The sequence below is a fragment of the Lissotriton helveticus genome, chromosome 2_1, assembly GCF_964261635.1.
Source record: "Lissotriton helveticus chromosome 2_1, aLisHel1.1, whole genome shotgun sequence".
Classification (NCBI taxonomy): Eukaryota; Metazoa; Chordata; class Amphibia; order Caudata; family Salamandridae; genus Lissotriton; species Lissotriton helveticus.
Genome location: NC_136059.1, coordinates 282,739,133 through 282,765,361, shown reverse-complemented (window position 1 = coordinate 282,765,361; position 26,229 = coordinate 282,739,133). Strand labels below are relative to the sequence as shown.

Sequence of the window (26,229 nt, the reverse complement as noted above, 5' to 3'; positions counted from 1 at the left end):
CTTTATCTTATATGGGTCAACATTCAACAACTTTACCCACAGAGGAGCCCAATTAAAATGTGAAATTAAAATCTTTCCAATGATTTTCAAAAAGTCACTGTGCTTGCTACTAGTTTAGACAAAAGCACAATTGTTTAACAAAACAAGATTAGTAAAAATATTTTTTAGGTTACAAATTAATATAAATTCATTGTATATATAATTGTAAAGGTAGAAGAAAAGAAAAAATGATAAAGGCACTATTAACTTAAGTTTGAATTAGATCTTCAATTAATTTGCATATATTAAATTGAATAAGAAATATTTTTTCAAAGTGTAAATGAAAACTAAATTCCCACTTAAAAACAAACTATTATTTTCCTTTTGCAATAATAATAATTGAGTTATGTGTGGAATTAATTAAATGCAATTTTAATTTTATGTTGATAACGATTAATGTTACATTGATTAATAAAAATTTGTTTTTTAATTAAAATATGTAAAATTGTTGGTGACTTTGATATAGGCCTAAATCATTGTATGTATTATAAGAAGAACATTGTAGGTAAAGAACAGTTTTTGAACATCCCTGACACTCACTTCACTGCTGATGTGTTCTTTGATATACAACAATGATTGTCTATAGGATAAGTGTAATGGAATTCCAACGATGGGTTCACTACCAAAATCCTTGTTTTACATTGCTAGAGCAATGCTTATTAACTATGCTATTCCTTGACCTCTTAAATATAGACTACCCTACGCTGTAAAAACTTTGCCCAAAGCAACCCTCTCCATCCTAATGAACCTGAAATTGCAGCTAGATTTTCTTCATCCACAAATTGATATTTTTAATTGATGTTTTCTTTTTCTAAAACGTTACGACATAACATATTTTATTCCTCTGTCTGTTTTTTTTATTATTACATTGTTGTCTATATTAGTAAGGTGGCTTGACAATTTTAATGTGTTGTTTTCTGGACTTTAAAATTCCTGGGATTGCCTGAATTTAACAGCATGTCTCTGAGGAATTGCCTGGTGTTTGTGTCACAACTACCATCAGTTGTGCAGAGAGTCTCTAAGAACTGAGGGGCATATTACCAAGCAATAGTGATAATTATCGCTATTGCTTGGTTAGAGACAAAAATTTACCGCTGAGCTGCGGCGATTTTTATCGCAGATAAACCTTGATATTACCAAGGTTTATCGCAAATGCGATAAAAAAACGGCCGCAATGCATGAATATCGCTGAAAACTCCGCGATATTCATGCATTACCGAGCTAATGCTCTTAGCCATGTTATCCACCTCCCATTGGATAACATGGCTAAGAACTGCTCAGGGCAGGTGTTAGCTTTTGGAGATATTCGCGCTTAGCGCGAATATCTCCAAAAGTTGGTAATAGGAGATAGCGATGTTAGCGACTGTTTCCAGTCGCTAACATCTTGGCACGCCCACTTTGCATGTCATTAGTGATAAATATCACTGACATGCAAAGTGGGGCCCAAGATGGTCGCTATCTCCTACTAGCTGTCGCTAACTGGTGTTAGCGACAGCTAGGTAATAGGGAGATAATTTTATCTCCGCTTTCTTGGCTTTTAAAGCCAAAAAAGCGGAGATAAACCCCCTTGATAATATGCCCCTGAGTCTTAGTCTAACCAGATTGTGTTTATTAAGTAAGCATGGGTACTCGTATCCAAAATTAGTAACCTGACTACTCTGGCCCACTCTTATTCAGTCAATTTATAAATGGATTGGTTGATAGATTTTTTGAAATAGGTAGTTATGGTCCTAGATTGAGATTAGTTTCTTAAACGAATTAAAAGATGTTTGTGTGATGAGAGATCTTCTGATCAATCTCCGAACAACTATGGTTATGATTATGAATCATTTGGAAAATAATTTCAGAAAAGGCTAGCTAGCTACTGCAACTTGTACTTTGACATTAATGCAGTGTAATCCTCACCTTTTTGTGAGGGATGTTGTTGGAAAATGGCGATACCCTTTCTGCAAATGCACGGCATGCAGCACTGGATTTCACTTTAAGCAGCTATTGTATCCTGCATTCTGGTTCCATTCGGTGCTGCATTTACCGTCTTTGATCCGGTGGACTGGCAGACTATCGGATCATTTACATCTGCTTCTCTTCCCCACAGTGTGGGATACCGACTTCCCCATTTTTTCTACTTGGAACAGCTGCAGGCTTATGTATATGTGTCTATACCTCAGCCTGAGGTACCACTTATACCCAAGCACCAGTGCCACCAGTCCATCATTTCTTCAAGGTCAGATGATCCTGTATATCTGACAAGGTTTCTTTACATACATGGATACCTGATGAAAGCGTAACGCTGAAACGCGTGTGGGACATGAAATTCTTCAGCCATGATTAACATGTATACTTTTCCTTCATGAAACCGCTATGATGTAATTTGAACTATAGTTACTCCATTGTTGTTCTTTTTCATGTGTTGCTACTACTTGTACATTAATTGTATACATTATCTTTATAAAATATCCTTGCAGAAATATTTATTTATTTCGAAGTTTTATATAGCGCTTAAAGACCCGGGGGTATCAGAGCGCTTTACAGCATAACATGACAAGGAAACAAAGGCAATATAGTTCAGTGGGTATTATCAGGGATATTGGGGACCAAGAAGAGCGAGGTCATTTGCCGGATGTCTAGAGATGGCTGTTGAGGAGAAGTTCTTTGAGTTGTCACTTGAAGATCATAAAGGAGGGATTATTTCTGATGTGGATAGGGAGAGAGTTCCAGATTTTTGGGGCATTCCCAGAGAAAGAGCAGGAGAGGGCTTTTTGTTTATGTCTTTTTTGGGGGAATTAAGAGGAGAGAGTTGGAGCTTCTTAGGTTTATTGATTGTCTGGCTTTTGTGAGTTTGGCAGTGAGGTATTCCGGTTTGCCTGTGTGCAAGGCTTTATGTGTGAGGCAGGCCGTTTTGAAGGCACAGCGTGCTTCGATGGGTAGCCTTTTTAGGGCCTGTAATGTTGGGGTGATGTGGTCGTATTTCCTGGTACCCGAGACCATTCTTGCTGCTGCATTTAGGGTGGCTCTCATGGGGGCTGTGTGTGTTCTTGCTGTTGCGGTTAGAGTGGCATTACCATAGTTAAGTCTGGACAGAACTAGAGATTGGGTTGCAGTTTTTAGGTCTTTGGAGGGTATGAAAGGTTTGATTTTGTTAAGGAGTTTTAGGTTGAAGAGGGCGCCTTTTGCTGTGGATTTGATGTGGGAACTCATGTTGAGGCTTGGGTCTAGAGAGATCCCTAATAACTTGACTGAGCTTGCTGGAGTGAGTTTGCAGTTTAGGGAGTCAAGGTTGTTTATCCATTCTTGGATCGTAGGGGGTTGTTCGTGATTGGAGAAGACAAGGATTTCGTTTTTTTCTTGGTTGAGTTTGAGGTGGTTGAGAGTTAGCCAATTTTCTACTTTTGAAAGAGTGGAGTTGAGGCGGAGGATGTCATTGAGGGAGGAGATCTTGAGGTACAGCTGGGTGTCGTCAGCATAGAGGTGGTAGGCGATGTTTGCTTGTTTTAGAATGGCGGTGAGTGGTTCCATGTAAATGTTGAAGAGTGTGGGGGAGAGGACTGAGCCTTGGGGGACACCTTGAGTTGAGGGGGAGGTGTCGGACATTGAGTTTTCGATTTTTATGAGTTGGGAGCGGTTATGTAGAAATGAGGAGAACCATTTTAGGACATTGCCATCAGCTCTGACACGTTTTTGTAGGGCGTCTAAGAGTAGGTTGTGATCAACTGTGTCAAAAGCAGCTGATAGGTCGAGGAGGACGAGTAGGCAGCATATGTTGCAGTCGAGGGAGTTGTGAATGTCATCTGTAATGCTCAGTATAGCGGTTTCTGTGCTGCATCCCTTTCTGAATCTGGATTGGTGTGAGTCGAGTAGGTTATTGGATTCCAGGTGTTGGTTCAGTTGGGAGAGAACACATTTCTCCAGGATTTTGGCTATGAAAGGGAGGTTGGTGATGGGCCTAAATTTTTTTAGGTCATTTAGGTCAGCATCAGTTTTTTTTAGAAGGGGGTTGACTTGGCCTAGTTTGAGGCAGTCGGGCATCAGGCCGTTGATTAGAGAGCTGTTGATAATCTTGGTCCACAGTGGTGTTAGGGTAAGGTTAAGGTTCTTAGCTAAGGAGTCGGGTAGAGGGTCTGCGTAATGGTTGGAGGGTTTGGAGTTAGCAATCACATTATAAATGTCCTCTTCGGGTAGAGGGCTGAAGTATTTTCACTGCTTGGGAGGGGATGGGGGACTAGGGTGCGGGGTGACTTTGGGGGTCGATAGAGGAGAGGTCTCAGCTTCCGTGAGCATGCTGTGAGCTGGGGAGGTAGAGTATGAATGTTTTAGCATGCCTGCATACCTAAAAGTAGTGACTGGGGTCCAACAATTGTGTTAAACAGTGCATGATTTTACTATGCAGATTGAGTAACTGTTTTTTATGATATAATGTTTTCATTTTTTGTCTAAAAAAGAAACATAAACTTTCTATAATAAATATATTGTAGTAAACAAGTCCACAACACGGTTGTAAGCTGGAAAGGAGAAGTTTAATGTGGCACATGTGCTGCGCAGCAGCCTACTTCCCAGCCTCATAACTGACTACTCACATTCAAAACCGGGTTCTAAATGGAACAGAAGATCAGAACACATTGCAAGAACATTCCATAAAGGACAAGAACATTACTTCATCCTCTTCTCTACAATAAAACAAAACAAAAAAAAACAAATACAAGAAACAAATACAATAAATAAATAGATAGATAAAAATACATTGAAAAATGGTAAAGGACATATCAACGATATCTGACAGGAATGCAACGTTGACGACTACTCCTGCGTAAACCCTCACTAGAGGGAGAAGAAATAGATGGTCCAATTTCTTCACAAACATCAGTAGGACAAGAAGAATCTTTTCCACAAACTACATCGGACGTAGAAATTAGACTAGATTGTTTGGTAACTTTAACAACTCTGGCAACATTCCACCAGTTCTTGAAATTAACTCTTATAGCATTTCCACAAACTTTGTCTATCGTGAAAGGCTCAGAGAATTTAAAACTTCCTTTGCTTCTATGAACAGGTATTTTATTGCGAACTTTGTCACCAACAACAAAAACCCAGAGTAATGGCCCTTTTTCTTGAATCAAAATCCAGCTTTTGTTTAGCTTGAGCCTGTGTTACATTGTGTCTCACTACCTCATCCACATTTCCCAAAGAATTCAATTTCACCCATTGTGACATCCATCCCGGACAAATCTTTGAACAAGGCTTCCTACCTCGCAGAAGTTCATAAGGAGACACTTTTGTGGAGGAATGAGGAGTGGTACGATAGAACCATAACATGGATCTAACCGCATTTTGCACATTACAATTCAGAGACAATGCCCATTGCACACAGTTGTTTAACACTCTACTAAACCGTTCGTTTGTGGGTGATAAAGAGCACTTTTGTAGTGACTAATACCACTTTGACATAGAAACGAATTAAATTCTTGACTGACAAATTTCACCCCATTGTCACTCACAATTGTGGAAGGAAAACCTTCACGTAAAAATAGATCCTTCATAAAGTCAATGACATTTTTCGAACTAGGCTCACCTATGAAACCTACCTCTGGCCACTTAGAATAATAATCAATGGCGTCTATAGCAAATCTAGAAGTGGAAGGCAACAAATAAAATGGTCCCACTAAATCAACCCCAATTTTCTCCCATGGTCTGTCAGGAAGAGCTATAGGTTGAAGAGGAGGTGAACATATTTTTAAACTCTTTTCAGCACTTAAACATACCACACATTCCTCCACAACCAAATCAATATCTTTATCCATATGTGGCCAACAGAAATGCTCACGAACTCTTCTCTTGGTAAGGGTTTTACCCAAATGACCTTCATGAGCTCCCTTCACGATTCTAACTCTAAGCACATCTGGAGGTATTAACCTGTCTCCACGAACTAAAAGTCCTCCCTCAACAGAAAGTTCATGACCTACTTTCACAAAGGTTTGTAAGGAATAATGAACATTTTTCTCTCTTGGCCAACCATTCCTCATGCATTTAATGACCTCGCCAAAGAGAACATCCTTAGAAAGTTGTTCTCTCCACTCAGCTTCACTAATTGAACACATATCATCCAAACCAAGCTAAGTAACAAAACAATCTTCATCATCGTAATCTTCTTCACCCTCATTCTCACAATCAGTCTTCACCGGATGCCTTGAGAAATAATCAGCCCTAACATTTTTGTTCCCTGGAATATACGTTATTTCAAAGTCATATTGTAACAACTTAGTAGAAAGACTAGCAATTCTTGGGGTATGTTCTTTCAATTTATCTCCAGAAAGAATAGAAACTAACGGGTTATGATCCGTTCTTAACTGGAAATGTTTACCCCAAATGTAAGGACTACATTTTCTTATAGCTTACCAGCACGTCAATAATTCTCTTTCAATAACTGCAAAATTGAATTCTGAACCACGCACAACCCTAGAGGCATAGCCTAAAGTCTGTTCTAAACCTGAGACCTACCCCACTGGCATCAACAGTGATGGTGCACACAGCATTGGGATCAAAAGGTTTGAGTATCTTTGTGCTTGTTAACTGCTGCTTAATCCAAGTAAAAACGGAATCACAGTGTGTATCCCAAACAAAAGAAACCTCCCTCTTGAGCATATTTGAAAGTGGTTGAACCTTTGATGCATAGTCAGGTATAAACCGTGAATAAAATTCACACAAACCAATAAAAGACTTCAGACCAATTTTATCTTCGGGAGGAGAACTATCCACAATCGCCTTAACTAATCCTGGTCTAGGTTCTACACCTTGTTCCGACAATACATGGCCCAGATATTATACCTTCTGAGTCCTGAATACACACTTTTCTTTCTTCAAGACTACCCCACATTCTCATAAAGCTTCCAGTACTCTAAACATAGTGTTATCATGTGATTCACAAGTGGGACCATGGACTAACACGTCGTCTTGGAAAACAACTACACCTTTTATATTTTTTAATAGATTAGACATGATTCTCTGACAGACTGCTGCCGCAGAGGCCAATCCAAATGGCATGCGACAGTATTGAAAAGAACCGATAGGAGAAACAAAAGCAGTGAGATGCCTGGAGGATGGATCTAAAATGACCTGATGATAAGCCGACGCTAAGTCCAGCTTGCTAAACCATTTAGAGCCATTTATCAGGGACAACATGTCAGGTATTTTTTGGAGAGGGTGTAAATCCACCCAAATATTCTTATTTAGGCAGCGTAAGTCGATGCAGACACGAAGATCGCCATTTTATTTTGGCGACGACCAAAGGAGAAAGCCAAAGGGAAGATTCAATTGGCTCGATTATCGCTTTCTTGCAAAGACCAATTAGTTCCTGTTATAGCTGGTCCCTGACACTAAATGGTACATTTCTCAATCTGTGTTTGACTGGTAAAGCATTGTTCTTAACCCTAATGGTATGCTTAAATCCTTTCACCTCTCCAAGTTCATCACCAAAAACAGACGGAAACCGTTCCACTAATATGTCCACAAAGTTATCTGTTTGAACAACCGAAACAGGGTCTTTAGTCCCAGGCCTAAGTACCATCTTAAACAAACCTTGATGAAACCATCCAAGAATGTTTAACCCTTTGATGGACACATAGATTTTACCAAAAATCTTTCTTCCTCGAAACTCAAGTGTGTCCTCAAAATATCCTACCAGATCAATTTTCCTACCCTCATATCACCCAGGGGATCTATCTGGTGGTTGTAATTCACGATCTCCCCAAACTTCATTAAAAAGTTATTGGGTTAGCATAGTTATTCTTGCTCCAGAGTCAACTAACAAACACACAATTGTATCACCTATTCCAATATCAATGTATGGATCAACACATTCTGTAGTTGACTCAGGACCACCACACAAATCTCCAACAACAATTACCATGTCTCTCAAATCATCTTGAATATTACTCAAATCATCCTGCTTAAATTCAGACAGACACATTAGATGCGTTACATCACGTTTCACATTCTGACACACCTTAGCAAAGTGCCCTAATTTCCCACACACTCTGCAAATGAAATTTTGAGCAGGACACGGACGTCCCAATCTAAAATGTGGATAATTACCACATTTAAAACATATATTAGTTTGCTTGAAAAATTTGTTCTCTGTACGTGTAATCATGTAATTTTTCCCTTCCTTAACCTTCACCAGATTCACACAAACATCATTAGATGTAGTTGATGGTGACTTTTCTTCTAGTTCCTTGACAGATAGTTTAGAAAACTCAATGCTTTTAGCAACACGTACAGTTTCCTCAAGGGAAGGATTGCCTAAGGAAAGTAACTTCTGCTGGATACTTTTGTCTGTGCATTTACAAATATATTGATCTCTGATCGTTTGATCTCTAAACGTCTCAAATTGACACTCTGCACTCAGCATTCTCAAAGCAGAAATAAAATCTTCTACTTTTTCTCCATGTCTCTGCTCTCGCTTGAAGAACTTGTGCCTAACTACAACCAAACTCGGTTGAATGTCAAAACGCAATTCTAACTTTTTCACCGTTTCATTGAACTCAACAATATCTTCTTCCTCTGGAGCATGCACTAGAGGTGGTAAGTGTTTGAAAATAGATCGTCCTTTAAACCCAATAGCGTGTAATAGAAGGTATTTTTTTCTCTCAGCTCTATAACGTGAAGCCCCTATTTCCCCCAGCTAGGTGGTAAAAGCATCGCACCATTTTTTCCAAACAATAGGTGGCTCACCAGGCACTTCAAGGAAAGGAGGAGGAGGAGTAACAGCTTGCATGTTTGTTGCTACAATCAATTTTCAGAACAAACACACAAATAATTAAGATTGACTAAAATGTTAAACCTATCTACTTTTTCTTTAAATAAGTTACAAAAATAAGAAAAACACTTGTTCTTTCTATTTGCTAACAAAACCCAACTAAAATCTTCTAAATACGAGCATTCTTCTTCAAAATAGATAGGACAATGTAAGTTTGTATGAAGATTTGCCTGTCACCGACAACAGCACGCAGTATGAATTTTCTTCAAGTGCCAGTAAAATAGCTTACTTCGAAAGTTCCCAGAAATACTGATACTTGGTGTGCGTGTCACCGAAAATGCATACTCCCTCGATTTTATCTCAATGCTGTTAGACGAGCCTCGATGTGTTCTCAATCCTGTTAGACGAACCAAAATGTCGTAACAGTACTATTTGGTGTCACCGTGAACACACTCAATACTTCAAGAATACTAACTGGTGTGCGCGTCATCGTGTGCGCACGTCTGTAGTTATACTCTGTTCACATTAACGTTGCACAACGAAGAAACTAACACATACACCCAAGATGGCGCCTGCGTTGCGTGCGTCAATGTGAATAGATGACGTGAGCTTTAACACATCCAAGATGGCGCTTGCGTTGCTTGCGTAATACGTAACATCGCAAACCTCTGCGCTCCCAGTTCCAAGATGTCCGCCGCTTAGAAACTGGCACGCTAACTTCAAGGATAAGCGCAGTGACGTCAGGATCACTTTAGGCTTTCCTTGACTCTCGTCACGCTGCTGCCGAAAACGTAAAAATATAAACAGTACCTCAGACAGAATATATATGTCGTGTCCTGTCCTCAACGAGCACCAATCTCCTCTCAACAGAAGAAACAGACAGGTCGCCGAAAGTTTCCTTCGAAGTCACAGGTACCTGTAGATATTTTCTTACTTCTGTGGGTTCAGCATACACCTGTGCCCTCGTCGCCATGTTTTTTTTGTAGTAAACAAGTCCACAACACTGTTGTAACTTGGAAAGGAGAAGTTTAATTTGGCACAGGTGCTGGGCAGCAGCCTACTTCACAGCCTCATAACTGACGACTCACATTCAAAACCAGGTTCTAAATGGAACAGAAGATCAGAACACAATGCAAGAACATTCCATAAAGGACAAGAACATTACATATATCCATATAAATAAATATATATTTTTGATACCTCACTATATTTGGTTGTTCACATATTATTCTTGTATATTCATAGGTCCACTCAGCAATTGTATATCCTAAATATTTTTTCACACTTGTATTTAGACCCTGATTTAGGAAATATAGGCAGGGGTACCCCTTTTCTTGCAAAAACAACTTGGGAACCATGTTGAGTGGCCTCAGAGGGAGCAGACATAAATCCAGGTGACCTCTGTCTCCTCCTCCCAATGTGTTGCAAAACAGCAAAAGTTATTAAAGAAACAAAAAATGGCTTTCACACTGAAACTCTGGTCTTACTATAACTACACAGTGGTAACTGCGATAGATAGATAGATAGATAGATAGATAGATAGATAGATAGATAGATAGATAGATAGATAGATAGATAGATAGATAGATAGATAGATAGATAGATAGATAGATAGATAGATAGATAGATAGATAGATAGATAGATAGATAGATAGATAGATACGTTCAATGGTTTTAGGCATGATCTGTTGATTTAAGAAGCACATTGTATTCCATACACTTCGGCCTAGATTTATTAACACTTTGGGGTGGATTATGATGTTGGTCAGAGTTACCTCCAGTCGGCGGTCCTGACACTGCAATTGAAATGCGACGGCACATGGTGCGGTTGCATACTCCCATTTCTCTCTGGGAGTTTGTGGTGTGGGCGTCAACCAGCTGTAGCACAAGCTCCAATAGAGAAATGGGAGATTGTGGTAATCCCTGGACCCCATGGTGCCTGTCACACGGTGCAGGGATTAACAGGGGTGCTCACTCTCCCCCCAACCGGAGGCTGCAAGGATAAGGGTGTCTGTGGGAAACCAAGCATCGTAATCCCAACGGCAGAAACGCCGTCCATTTGTATTACGGGCCATTCTCCAACTGGCCGACAGGCTCTTAGAGTCCTTCGGAATCTAGCCAGATTGACAGACCGGTTTCAATCCGACCACCTAAATTGTAATTAGGAGGTCGGAATTAAAACCTCTTTGAGGCCTGGAAAGCTTTTGACCTGCGGCTGGAGGATTTCCGGACCTCATCATAATAAGGCCCTTTGTGTCAAAAATGTCCAGAGCATTGTGGTGGTATTTCCATTTCAAGGCAAACATGATTTGCATTGGAAAGTTGCCTAAAGTAATACAAACTAACACTATGGGCTACTTTGCATCACAGGGAAATACCGTGGATGATACATGGGTGTTCCCATGCAGTCACATCAGTGTTTTGATGCAAATTCCAATCTAAAATATATGTTGACATGGATTTCCACCAAGAAATGCCTCCTTCTTGAGGTGCAACAGTCAATCCACTTTTTTTAATTTAAAGTCCCTGCATTTTTCCAACTTTGTACATTTGCTGCACTATACTACATACATGCAAAGTGGGATAAGTATTAAGCATGCATTTTATATTGGAACGCCCCCCCCTTCCAGTGTAAAACCTATGCTTGGTAGAATGTGCTGAATCTTGCACTATGGTGCAAAGCTATGTACGTTGGTGCTTGACAGTCCAAAGTGCACCAATACTGGGGGAAGAAAAACAGCCCCATATCTCAGAAGATGTATTGCTGTTTGTCTCTTACCCTTTGATACAATGTAGAGCAGCACCTTTGGTTGTTGTGCTGCATTGCACCAACAGTTAGCAAATTTGCCCTATAGTTTTTATGAATGATATCCAGTAGCTATTATTAACTTTTAAGTTGCTTTTTGCATGTGTTAGTTTGAATATTATTTCCCATGTTGATTTTAAATTTCTGTGTATTCCTATTTTATTTCATCAAGTGTCTTGAACCTTCTTAAATGTGAAAAGTCATAATCCAGATTGTCCATTATTGTTTCAAAATTCAAACACAAGAAAAGTATATAAACTATACTATTCTTTGCTTCCTGTACATGACCAACATAGTTGTTTAAAGATTTCATCATATTGCATTTCTGACTTTTGTAGGAGTACTCCTTCAAAGGCGGTGCCTTACAATGTGGAAGGTACTGGAAAAATTTAACTACATATTCAAGTGCGGAGGAAATGGCATTTGGCACAAGCTTACATTCCCATCAATCGAAAATGTCTGTGTGCATATTGAACATCAAAAGAGGAGGTCTTCGTGTTCCAAACTGGAACATCAATGCCAATGTACATGGGCTTGTATTGAAGGTATAGTCTACAAACTTTTAACAACAAATGCTACTGTTCTCTTTCATTAAAACATTTGTATTTGAACATGTCAGTTGCCTGTTGTAACTGCTCTATGAATAATCACAGGTCATATATGCTGAATAACAAAATAACATTTCATGAAAAACATAGCATCCCTTCGGAGATCACAGAAAGCAGCATGTATGTGTATAGATTTATAGGAATGTATAAAGGACAAAAAAACGAAAAAAGTAAGAAACTAGCAAAAATGCAACAGGAAGAAAGGAAGTCACAAAAAGGAAATAAGTAAAATCCTCCTTTGTGTATTAGAGTATCTTGGCTAAGCCCCAAGGGACGTTCTGGTATATGTAGACAAGAGGAGGCACAATAAAAAGCATTGAGAGATGAAGAAGATGCAGACACATATCTTTATAAAAAAAATAGTAAACCATGAAATTGATACAGCAAAATTTAAAGCTATTGTGATCAAATTTACACTGACTTCCAGAAAGTGGTTATTGTGATAATGATTAAAGGTAAGGCTAGGTGACTTTAAAAAAAAATACTTTTCAGCTATATATTAAAAAAAATATGGGTGTAATGGGTCAGCACACCCAATGAAAAGACTTTTGCGAAAAAAGTTCCGCTTAAAACTCTTTTTGTAGGAAACATCACATGGTGTTACACTTCTACAAATGTTATGTAAATACGAGCTGGGAGTTACCTTGTAACTCTTTGGCAGGTGCGAGTGTGAAGCAACTTAACCATTTCTGGGCTGAGAGAACAGATATGTGATAACTCACACAGACCTCTGGGCTTACCAGGAGATAATGCATATCAGGCATGTAACAATCCCATAGACAGGGCCATACTGGCTGTAACAGGCACCGGGCATTTCCCTGGTGGGTCGGAGGGGTGGAGGTCGGAGGTCAGTTATGTGCCTCCTGGGACGGGTTTCGCAATATCAGCCCCATGTAACAAAAGCAGGAGGGATGCTTCTTGCTAGCCCCCGCCCTCCACATGCTCCCAGGGCCGGTCGAGCAGCCATATTCTAGGGCTGGTTTCGGTTCACCAGTCCAGCCCTGCCCAAAGGCCATCAGTCATATTTATTTCCTGTGGTTGCGAGTTCTGGCATCCATTAACCACAAGTGCACACACTCAAAATACAGATGGTGTTTTTCAGTTGTAGTGTAGAATAAATGAAACTGAATAATTGCAGAAATCAGTAAAATATTAATGCCTGAATTAACAATAAATGTAAATCTAACCAAATTTAATACCATAGTAAACGGTGCATTTTTAGATTCTGTACATAACTAATCTTAAGGCATCAATGTATTATCATAACAAGGGTCAGTATTTTACTAGAAAAACATACATTTATGCTTGCTCTTCAATTATGTTTGCTGGGTTGTCTGCAAAGCAGGGGTAACTTATTTCTCTTCTCTTAAAAATATATAAGACAAATAGGCTCAGATAATCTTAGATGGCTCACCTTGGAGCCGTGCAGCTCTTCAAGCTATAATGTTATTGTAGTCCTGATCTATCTATTGCTCTGAGAATGCTGTGATCACCTATCAAATACTATTCTGAATGTCTGTTTTGAAAACAATGAACCTTATTATCATACTGAAACATGAGAGAAGTAAGATGACAATTCCCGTACACCTTCATCTGAAAATCTAAAGCTATTCTGCTTTCTCCTAAGCACCGTATGTTCACTACATGAATATATGAACATGAAGCATACTATCAAAACAAACATTAAATATATTGCATTTAATGCATATTGTTGTATACTAAAATTAGGTTTTACAAATTAATTACCAATTATATGGCCTGCACAAACGAGCAAATGCACACTATACGGTTGGACCCAAAAGTAAATTAAGGAAAATATATGACAATGGGGAAAACCTGTGGAACCATTCCAAATTTTCAAACTTAAAGAAGTGAAAAGGTGGAAATGTTATTCTTCACCTGCCAAGTTTTAATTCTTCATGCCCTTGGTCTATGGCTTGACTAGTCTCACAGCAGACCACGCAGGAGTGGTTTTCATTCTGGTCTTGATGCAGAAAGCTACATTCACACCCAAGGGGTTTTCTGGATCACAGTCCCAGTCAGATAGGAGCAGATAACAGTCAATGTACAAAGAAAGTTCGGTGTAGTAGTTGAATGAAGACTCATTCAGTACAACTTCATTCAGAAGAAGGCAGTTCTGGAACATAGATGGAAACTTTTAAATACAATGTCATTATGGATAATAAAATATCAAAACTATTTTTAGCCCAATTTCTTAGATTCAATTATGTCTTTTTTTCATTCTACAAGGGTCTAATTTGGAGCGGTGTTGTTGATAGTGGAGGTGCAACAGCAGTGACATACAATGCAACAACCGGTCAGGTGATATTTTTCCCTCAGAACACACTATACTGGATAAAGAATATTGGATCAACAGTTGCTACCATTCTGACCTTCTTCTCAACACATGAAGAGGTGCGTTCTCTGGAACTGGACAATGTTCTGAAAAATACACCAGAATACATTGTATCAAGAACATTGATGGTATGTATTGCTACATATTCTCTATTTCTACGTTATATAGTGACAATGATTTTAATATTCAGTATGGCAATTAGTGGATGAGATAAATGAAAAATATTTACACAGCAATTAATTATTACACTGGAATGCACTAATCATATTATACTGAGAACGACACGATCTACTCAAAAGAATGCAAAAAGCACATTATTAAGAAGGTTTCTACTTCCTATATTATTTTTAGAATAATTATTTTATTCTTACATGAAATGTGTATTTATCAATAAGGCATTCATATGAGAAACAGTCACCTACTTCCAAGTTACAAGGATATGTGACTTCCTCGTCTCACAAATGCAGAAAAATAAATCTTAATGAAAGATTTGAAGGTTGCCTTTCCAAAAATGCTTATCCGGGTCCTACTACTAAATAATCAACTCTGGCTAACACATCCCCTCTCTAACTCTCCTGCACTGTGTTCCTATTCCACATCCTCTTTGTGTTCCATTGCTTTCTATCTATGTGCATGCTTTATAATCCCCTAACGTAAATCCACACACACTGTATTTTGTAGTACGCTTTGCAGCACTACAATAGTACTATTAATATTCTACAAAATGCTGTTCACAAAACTAAGAGCAGAGTTTATGCCTATGACTCCAATTTTGTTATGTGCGAAGACCTCCACCACAATTGCAAACTCTCCGCACACGTAGACATACATTTCAGTAGCAAATGTGGGAGGGACAGTGAGGAGTAGCTGGAAAATGGTTAATATGATTAATGGGGAGGAGGTTGGGGAGGAATTGGAGGGATTTAAGAAGGGTCAGGGAGGAGGGAAGGGCGGACGTCGACCTATCCACAAATGAGTAAGTCCATTTCTATTCACCATCTGCATGTATTTTGTTACTACTGCCAAAACAGTAGGCAATTACTCCAGCTCAGAGCTGAAGTAGGTCTAGCACCACTGGTATTGCAACACCTCTTCATGGAAAATAATGAAGTCGGAGACCTAAAATAAAACCCCAAAAGAAATAATGGTAAATTAAATTACATTATTTTAAATAATTAACAATATAAATAAATACAAGGTAATAATAAAAAAGATATATAAAAATAGCACCTATTTTTCATTTCATTGTAAACTATTTTAATAACCTTTTTTGCATTGAAAATTTAAAGTAGCAATAAATGATATTTAAATAGAAATACATTTTTTCTATACATCACTTATAATATATAATGCTTGATGTAACAATTTGATCTTTTTTAAGTTAAGTGGGAGCTCATTTCTTAATTTAAACTTTAGAAAAATAATTTAACTGAATATATATCATATTTACGTAAATAAATGATTCATTTCAAAATTAGGTTAATAAGTGCTGTAGCATTTATTTATCTAGTTCTACATTTAAAATAAGTACATGACATTAATTTACATCAATAGTTAACATACAAATGTGTGTACTCAGTTTTGAGAGTCAAATAAACTTTTTACATTTTCCCTGCAGGGACACTCCACAGTGAGGGACGATATCTTCGCATATAAATTATTATGATAAATAACTACTGCAATATTCAACTAACAAAAATAAATAATAAATAATTAACAAGAAAATTAAATTGAATATAATTTAACGTCCCACCCTATTCTCCCACAAACCTTACAACTTGCTACTACATTATAAATAACTTTCAATTTTTAAAAATGACATCTTGAAAATTCCTCGCTATATCTTAAAAAATTAATAACAATTATATTAACAATACTAAAACCTAAAATTACCATGTTAGCTAATATATATATATCAAATTATTAAAAACAATATTTATTAGAACTATTAAAGTAAACAATATTAAATAGAGCCATAGTCCAAAAAATGATATTATTGACAAGCAAGATGGCATTCTTACTTTCTATTTTCTGTTACAAGGGCAACCAGCAGCAACCCAGAGAATGGGGATTAGTAGTAATTCTAAAATGGGAAAACATGGTGAGGTCTAAATTAGGTTTTTCCAGGAACTGGGATGATGAAATTCTTTAGATTGGTAAGCACACGCCCTTCCAATAAAAATAATTTCACTGGGTGAAAGATTAGTGGAGCAAACAAAGGAACAAACTTCCTTTATAGGCAGTTAAAAACCTGATTCAGCAGATCATCATTACCTTAAAGTAAGTTACACAGCTCTATAAGCATGATAGAGACAAATCAGTTACTGCATGTGAAGAGAACAGAGGAAAAGCTGCAATGTCTGAGCCTTTGGTCTTCTCAGGCAGATCTGCTGTTATTTTTATAAAGAAATAATTAAAAAATGTTACTGATCCAGTGACGAGGTGACTGGAGGGTAGCACTCAATAGGAGAAATTGCTATTTAACTAATTTGAATAAAACACACTCAAAGTTGGATTCTTTAGCTATCAATTCTGCCCAGCAGTTTATATTTTCTGCCCTAATAGCTGTACTGCTCCTTAAAATAATACAAATGTAATAGGCAAACTGGTGTTTCCTCCACTTGGTTTCTAGTTGGTGCTCTAAGTTATGTTTTTCAGACGCTTACTGATCTACGGATGATGCGACTTATTTCTGGATTCCTGGCTAGTTATTGTGAATGTGATTATGTTTTCAGGGGAGGTGCTATGCAATTAAAAAGCCTCAGGCTAGATGCATTATGAAAGTTGCAGGAAAAAGTGGCCACAAATTGTGCTATTTATTTTGCAAACTGACCTATGTACTAATAGGTTGGTTAATAAAATGATGAATCTTAGGGAATCGCAGAGTGACCCGGCTAATTAACATTCTTTAGGCAGGTCACAATTTGTGACTCTCTGTGATTGACTGGAATAACAGTGATGGTGGCCTGCAAAGGACAGCAGAGCCTGATACCCGTGAATGTATTGCAAAATGAAATACTTCTCTTTAAAGGCATTCAGAATTCCTTTAAAAAACGGGACTGCTTTTGAAAATGAAAATTGTCCTAATTAAAAAAAAAAAAAAAAAAAAAAAACATCAGTGAGAACAGGCAACAGTCCCTTGTGTACTGGCGGAGCCACTCGGCCCGTCCACTCACGCACGCACGCACACATACAACCTAAGGGCGGGGCAGCCCTCGGGTATAAATAAACGGGCGCGAGACCGCTCATGGTCTTCGGCCCTTATGCAGTAGTCAGCCTCTGTGTGTGATTTACTAATAGTGTTAGTTAGGCCCCACTTCGCGGCCTAGGTCATCATTGCCCCAGTTACAACACTACATTGGCGACGAGGCGGGTACTTTGCCCACGCCTCGCCCCGCGGACATACCTGCTGTGTCCCGCGCGCTGCCTGCGCTGGAGCCTGCGGCCGGCGCCCTCATCCCTCGCGGGTGCCACCCCGCTGCGGGTGCCACCCCGCTGACCCTGCCAGGGTCAGCGGGGGTTTCGCGCCTGTCGCGGCGCGCAAGGTGAGCCCCCCCCTCAGGAGGGAGAGTAGCGTCTGCTGGACAGCCCGTGCTACGGCGTCCCCGTTGTAGAGACCCAGCGCTGCCATAACTTCATTGCTGACGTCAAGCCTGATAGCGTGTGGGAGGGGAGATGCGCACAGCGTGGATCGGAGGGACTGGCTCGGCCTTCGCCGCACCCCTGCGAAAGCTCACGCATCTCACGGAAGCGGGAAGGCTGCCTGCCAAAGCTCACGCATCTCGCGGAGCTCCGTTTCAGCCGTTTTGAGGGCGAAGCACGACCAGCAGCACATACGCTGGCTACCAAAGGCCCAAAGTCGTCAGCATCAAGTGGGGTGTACCACTGAACAGCAGCTGCCCAGCAAAAAGGCACGGGACCAACATCGCGCTCCCACAGCAAGTCCCCGAGCGTCACCGTCGTCACCCCACTGCCAGTAGACAGCCCACGCGCCAAAGATGAGCCTGCAAGCAACTGGAGGGGCAGTGGCCAGAGGACCTGCCCAGCGAGTTCCCACCCCACCACCTTTACAGCCACAGAATGCCGGACAGGCGCAAGTGGGTCCGCCACCTCAAGTCCCTGCTCTGAACATTGCACCCGCCGCGCCGGGTCATGCCATGGCGGCCCCGATTCCGCCGTTTAGCGAGCTGGCCGAACCGGCCACCGCAGCAGCGCGATGGCGCTTATGGCTGGGACGCCTAGAACATTACTTCGTGGGTGTCAGGGAAACCGATAGTAAAGTCAAGCGCTCGCTCCTGATGTGTTATGGGGGCGACGAACTATATGAACTGTTTGAAACGCTACCGGACAGAGGAGACAACAACGACTACACGGCGGCAATCACGGCCCTCAACCGCCATTTTGACCCCCGCGCAAACCCGGATTTTGAGTGGTTCAAACTGCGCCAGGCCCGCCAGGCGGAAGGGGAGTCGATCGACGTCTTCTACGCGAGGCTGCGCAAGCTCGCGACGTCACGTGAGTTGCCGGATAGGACACTGGAGATCAGAGCACAACTAATACAAGGATGCAGGTCAGTTCAACTGCGTCGCCTAATCTTACGACAGCCATGAATCAGCCTGGACGAGATCCTTGTACTGGCCAGGTCGCATGAGCTCTCCAACGCAAGAGCGGAAGCGATGCAGGCCGCACTGGACGGACCCGCGGCACCGGCGAAGCACGTGTCGATCAAAGAAGAACACGTGGATGTGGTGCGGAGGCGACCCCCGCCATCCACGCAGAAAAATCAGCCGGCGGCCACATCTCGATCTACATGCAGAAACTGTGGGATGGACCATCCCCCGAACGGACGGTGTTTTGCACGAGGGAAAAGCATGCTCCAACTGTGGCAAAATGAACCATTTCGCGAAAGTGTGCCGCAGCAGCCGCCGTGCCGGCCCCAGTGGTAGGACTGCCACCCAAGGAGTTCGTCAAATCTCTCTCGAGGATTCTGGGCCATGCGGCGACACACATCAGACAGCGTTCCGGCTGGATGAGGATGACGACGACGATGTTTTCTTCGTCTCCTTCGTTGGTCGGGATGGATCTAGGAAGAGGCCGCCACCAATGTGTGATATTGAAGGGTCCCCAGTGAAGGCCCTGATCGACACAGGGGCGTCGGTGAACGTAATGGACAGCATACAATACGAACAACTTCACCCTCGACCACCATTCTTGCCCTCGAAGGCCAGAATTTACACTTAATATAGTGATGAACCTTTGCCTTTACGCGGAGTGATCAACGTGATGGTGTCGTGCAACGACCAAAAGGTGAACACGAAGTTTCATGTGACGGGGGGCAGACGGGGCACGCTTCTCAGCTGCCACACTGCGGAGGACCTCCAACTTGTATTCTTCGCCAACCAAGTACATGAATGGCACGCGCATGCTCTGCTGAGAGACTTTCCGACATTATTCCGAGGCCTGTGCTGCCTGAAAGGGAAGGTGTTTAAGTTACACATTGACCGCACAGTGAGGCCAACAGCACTGCGGCACCGGAGGGTGCCATTCCGCCTACGGCCGCAGGTGGAGGTGGAGCTCATTAAACTCGAGAAACTGGGGGTGATCGAAAAAGTGTCAGGACCCACACCATGGGTGTCACCCCTCGTTGTCGCGCCCAAACCCAAGCAACCAGGCACAATAAGACTATGCGTGGACATGCGTCTGCCAAATAAAGCAATCAAAAGGGGACGTCATCTCACGCCAACTATGGACGACATAGTAGCTGATCTAAATGGGGCCAAATGGTTCTCCAAGTTGGATTTGAACGTGGGTTACCACCAGCTGGAGCTCCACCCAGACAGCCGCAACATCACGACGTTTTCCACCCATGTCGGCCTCCGCAGGTTCAAGCACCTGAGCTTCGGGGTGTCCTCGGCCGCTGAAGTGTTCCAAAACGCAATCAGGGAGACACTATCAGGACTGCCAGGAGTCATCAATCTAAGTGATGATATTCTGGTCTTCCCCAAGACCCTAGAAGAACACCATGGGCACATGAGAGCAGTGCTCCAGCGCCTAGCGGATCACGGACTAACGCTTCACCGGGAGAAATGCTCATTCTACAACGAATCAGTCGAATTCTTTGGATATATCTTCTCTCGGGATGAACTCAGAGTGGACCCTAAGAAGGCGGAGGCCATCCGGTCAGCGCCCAAGCCAACGTCTGCAACAGAGGTCCGCAGTTTCCTGGGGATGGCCACTTATTGTGGCCGGTTCATCCCCAATCTGGCATCCCTGGCGGAACCCTTACGAGCGCTCACCAAAACCGGACAACCGTGGGCATGGTCGGTGAGGGAGGACGACGCGTTTAGAGCAGTGAAAGAGGCCCTGATTGATGACAAGGTCATGGCGTACTTCAGGCCACATCGTCAAATGGAGGTCGCCGTGGATGCCAGCCCGGTAAGGCTAGGGGCGGTCCTGTTGCAGAAGACGGAAGATCACTCGTGGGTACCCACAGCATACGCTAGCCGGGCGCTGGCGGCCACCGAAATGCGCTACGCACAGATCGAAAGAGAGGCTATAAAATGGGCATGTCAGTACTTTCACCTATACCTTTTCGGACACGAGTTCACGGTGGTGACAGACCACAAACCGTTGGTCCCACTATTTGTGGGAACGGCCAGGCTCGCGCCACCCAGGATTGAACGATGGGCCGTCCAGCTCCAGACATATCGGTTCGAAGTCGTTTTTCGGCCCGGAGCAGACAACCCCGCTGATGTGGAAGAATTCGTAAGGATCCTGTCACAAGAAGCTTGCCCCAAAGCTCTCACACTAGAAGAAATCGGATTAGCCACCGACCAAGATGAGTGCCTCAGGAGGGTGAAACGCACCCTGGAGGACCGAAGCTGGAAACACTTCTTGAATGGGGCCAGTGCCGTCACAGTTGAGGAACAGACTTTTCGCCAACAGATGTGGCGCGCACAGAGCGAACTGAGCACAGGACCTTATGGAGTGGTCTTGCGTGGAGCCACCATAGTCATCCCTTTGTGCCTGCAGAGGGAGGTGGTATGCCTTGCTCATCAAGGACATCAAGGCATAGCAAAAACGAAGGCCCGGCTGCGTGGAAGGGTATGGTTCCCCGGCATTGACAGCACGGTGGAGGAGGAGATCCGCAACTGCCACCGTGTGTTATCTCAAGTCAAGAACCTGCGCCGCACCCAGTCATCACGGAAGACGCGTGCGATACTCCATGGTCCAAGATAAGTGTTGACTTTGGATCGTTCCCAGATGGGCGCCACGCCATGGTGCTGATTGACTCGTGCTCACGGTTCCCAGTGGTGGACGTGATTCCATCCACCGCTTTCAGCCACGTCAAGCCAGCTCTGGATCGGGCATTTGCTGTGCTAGGATTCCCGGATGAAGTGAGGTCGGACAATGGACCACCGTTTCAGGGCTCTGAGTTTCAAGCATACTTAGCCAGACGAGGTATACGTCACAGGAGGATCACACCGCAATGTCCTCAGGCCAATGGAGAGGTTGAATGATTCATGAGGACAATGAACAGGGCACTAAAAATCGGTGTGGAGAAGGGGGAAGTAGCGGAAGAGTGTCTATCGCAATTCCTGAATGCCTACAGGCAAACGCCGCACTGTACCACCAAGTGCGCCCCAGCGCACGTCATGTTCAGGAGACCCCCACGAGATTGTGTGCCAGTGAGCCCAGCATGGCAAGCTCCAGAGTTAGATCACGAGGCAACCCAGTACAGGAGACGACGCATAAACGAGAGAGCGAGCCGAACGAGGAGAGCCGGAGTCAGGCCACTCGCTGTAGGGGATCGCGTGGTCCTCAAGACCCGCCATCATCAATGGAAGTACCAAACAACGTTTGAACCCGAGATATGGGAGATTGTGAACATACACAGCACCATGGTGTCAGCATCCCGAGGAACAAGAGTAGTGACAAGGAACGTATCCTGGTTCAAGAGAGTATCCATGAATGAAGTAACACAGGAACAGGCGTCGGAAGACATAGAGATCAATGAGGATCAGCCGATCGCTCCTGAGGTGGCAGCCATCCCTCATGACAGAGAACTTTCACCAATCCAAGGAGACACCAGTTCTAATGCCTTACCGCCAGAACCCGAGAGTGGAGCAGCAGTACCCGCAGGTTATTCCAGGGCCGAGGGACAGCGAAGCCAGAGGTACAATCTACGACCAAAGCCAACTTCCAGTCAGCGGCTCCAGGGCTACGCCTGAATAATACGCGATACAAAGAACTCTAAATAAGACTGGACTAATCATCTGTGAGTTTGGAGGGATGTACTGGCGGAGCCACTCGGCCCGTCCACTCACGCACGCACGCACGCACGCACGCATACAACCTGAGGGCGGGGCAGCCCTCGGGTATCAATAAATGGGCGCGAGACCGCTCGTGGTCTTCGGCCCTTATGCAGTAGTCAGCCTCTGTGTGTGATTTACTAATAGTGTTAGTTAGGCCCCACTTCGCGGCCTAGGTCATCCTTGCCCCAGTTACAACACTACACCCTGGACTATTGCGATTGTCCCTTGAAGCTGAGACCCCAATTCCTAAAAGGGAAGGAGTCAAAAGTGGGGGCATTCTGAATCGCGAATCAGTTACCACTCCAACTTGTGAGTCAGTAACTGATCAATGGTTTGCAAACAGAATTACAATTGAAAACCACTGAGGCATACTTTAACAAATCGCAATTTGGAAGAAATGCCCCAACACACCTCTTTGAAATTATGATTCAATAATGATTTTTAAGACCAAATACTTTTCCTAATTGCAAAACTGCAGTTGCAAACCCTGTGTTTTACCCAATCGGAACATCTTTAACCACATAAGCCTTTTGTACATCTGGCTCTTCATTACATAATCTATTATACTTTATAAGGCATGTTTCATAGTAACATTGGTATTGATCCAACAGGGAGCAATACCTTCTACATGAGCACATATAAAATAGTAAATTGCTCATATTTGCACTCCTTCATGATTTTTGGTTATCACACTATTTGAAATAATAATAACAATGAAATTCGTGGTTTGAACTACCATGCTGGGCAACATTAGTTAGTTTGCTAGCCAGCTGACAGTACAAAGCCTCCCCGGCCATAGGGTATATGAGTGGGATTAGCCGTCTCCTGGTAGAGGAAGGAAGCGGGGATACATTTGCATAGGTGATTATCTGACACTAACACGCATGGGCATGCTCTTCTCACAGGGAAATAGGGGGAATAGGTCAAACTCTGTCATCTGTCACATCCTGGGTTCGCATTGCAGTCTTGAAGGGAAGGAACCAATGTTGCAGTGTCGCTTAGGGATGGAGCTAAGATAGAGATAGAGAGATTCTATAGGCCACTATTGTATTCTTCCAGCGTAAAAAATCCTAGGATGCTGTGAAGAGGGATGGGCCAGACTGTGGACTGGTGCTGTGATATGTATGTCAGTGGGTGGTGGGGTGATCTGGAATTTCTGAACAGGGCAAAGATTTGTACCTCATAGATCTCTTTAGCTCCACTTTTGAACACCAGCATAGGGGCAGAGGTATGCGATAAGAGGGAAATACAGAAGAAGTAGGGTGGACCAGCAGGCTGGAAAACCCCAGACTTGTTGTGATGGATAGTAGAGGGCAGACTTTCTGGTGTCCTGAAGCATAGGAGTCCTTTGTATTTCTGGAGGAAATGTGGCAGCTGGGCTGGACGATGGCCGGGCTAGCTGCACGTGCTTGTGCTTCTATACGTTTTGCACCAAGTTCTACATGGTTACCCTATCTGGGTGAAGGGCACCACATGCTAAAATATAGATCATGCACTGTTGGCAGCAAACATGCCGGTACATACCTTCATTTTTACAATAACATTTTAAAAGAAAAGCCAGGCTGCTTCAACAGGAACACAGCAGTCTGGATTAGTGCACCTCATGACCTCTGAGTAAGACTTGAACTTCTCTGCCTCACTAGGTTGAGAGTCAGCCGCTATAAAAGTGTACGTGGTTCCCAGTGGGGGCGGGGGGCTAGAGTATAGGTATAGGGGGGCTAAAATACACCAGATGTTACAATTAGGGCTGAGTGTCCAGTGTCTGCAAAGGAACCCACTGACCCAGATTTCTAATAATTGTCTAATTTCTCCCACTGCCATTCCAAATTTTAAAATTCTGTTTTCGGTAGCTTAATTGTAGATTTGAACAGCTGGGTTGTTGTAAATAGGCATATCCCCCACATCCAACCCAATATCTCTGTACATTGTATTTGTTTCCTATAGCAAAACAAATTAAGTTTAAGGTGCTTTGCTATGTATTTAAAGCCATGCAGCAGATTGTCCCTATATGTATTCGCTCCTTAATTCACCTCTATATTCCCAAGCAAGAGCTTCGATCAGGAGTTGCCAATTTGGCTGCTATACCTAGAGTAAAACTAGCAAGATATGGCAGAGGTCCTTCCCTCTCTTGGGGCCCACGCTATCAAACTCCCTACCTCTGTCTCTTCATCTTTTAATTCCCATCCCTTGTTCAGGAAGATGCTTAAGACCTGTCTCTTCTGAACAAGGTCTCTGCTGCATCTGCTTTTGATCCACCAGTGCTGGGAAACCCCAGAGTTGATTGTGACGTGTCTGCGTGGCGAGAGAAAATTGAGGAGAATCCTTCATTTAACGGCGTTCCTGTTTGTTTCCCTGCGAGGATTGACTGGGTGAAACAGTAGCCGCATAGCGCCCTGATTGCGAGTGGTGCTTTCTTTCTGTGGAACATTTTGTTTGCCTACCTGTGGGGGACTGCAAGTCCCAAGTCTCCCTCTGGCCAAGCACACCTGGCCAGGACCACCACCACGCCCACAGCTCCAGGCGCATTGAAAACGGCTTGCCGCACCCACGATCGCGGGTGCCGCTGCGCAGAGTTGATTGTGGCGTGTCTGCGAGGCGAGAGAAAATTGAGGAGAATCCTTCATTTAACGGCATTCTTGTTTGTTTCCTTGCGAGGATTGACTGGGTGAAACAGTAGCCGCATAGTGCCCTGATTGCGAGTGGCGCTTTCTTTCTGTGGAACATTTTGTTTGCCTACCTGTGGGAGACTGCAAGTCCCAAGTCTCCCTCTGGCCAAGCACATCTGGCCAGGACCACCACCACGCCCACAGCTCCAGGCACATTGAAAACGGCTTGCCGCACCCGCTATCGCGGGTGCCGCTGAGCAGAGTTGATTGTGGCGTGTCTGCGAGGCGAGAGAAAATTTAGGAGAATCCTTCATTTAACGGCGTTCCTGTTTGTTTCCCTGCGAGGATTGACTGGGTGAAACAGTAGCCGCATAGCGCCCTGATTGCGAGTGGCGCTTTCTTTCTGTGGAACATTTTGTTTGCCTACCTGTGGGGGACTGCAAGTCCCAAGTCTCCCTCTGGCCAAGCATACCTGGCCACGACCGCCACCACGCCCACAGCTCCAGGCGCGATATATATCCGACATTAATTCCCACGTCGCGGGAGCGCGTGGGAACCCCGGGCTAAGCCCGGGCAAAGGGCGGGCCCTCTTAGGCCCTCAGAGGCCGAAGGAGGCCGGGCTGGGCCCCCTCCCTTATCTCTGGTACATCGATGTTTGCCACATGACTAGGACTTGTATCACAACGTCCGAGTAAGCAGTCTCATTTAGAAGAATTGTATTTGGTTTTTTTGTTATAAATGCTTATCTAG

General features: G+C 43.0%; 1 protein-coding gene across 1 annotated transcript in view; it reads left to right on the top strand.

The window, feature by feature from the left end:
* Positions 1–26,229, top strand: part of DYNAP (dynactin associated protein) — a 102,288-nt gene that overhangs the window by 6,065 nt on the left and 69,994 nt on the right. Inside the window, exons 3-4 of the mRNA XM_078677750.1 lie at positions 11,933–12,139; positions 14,453–14,686. Of these exons, the coding sequence (XP_078533876.1) occupies positions 11,933–12,139; positions 14,453–14,686 (441 nt within the window). The remainder of the gene's footprint in view (positions 1–11,932; positions 12,140–14,452; positions 14,687–26,229) is intronic.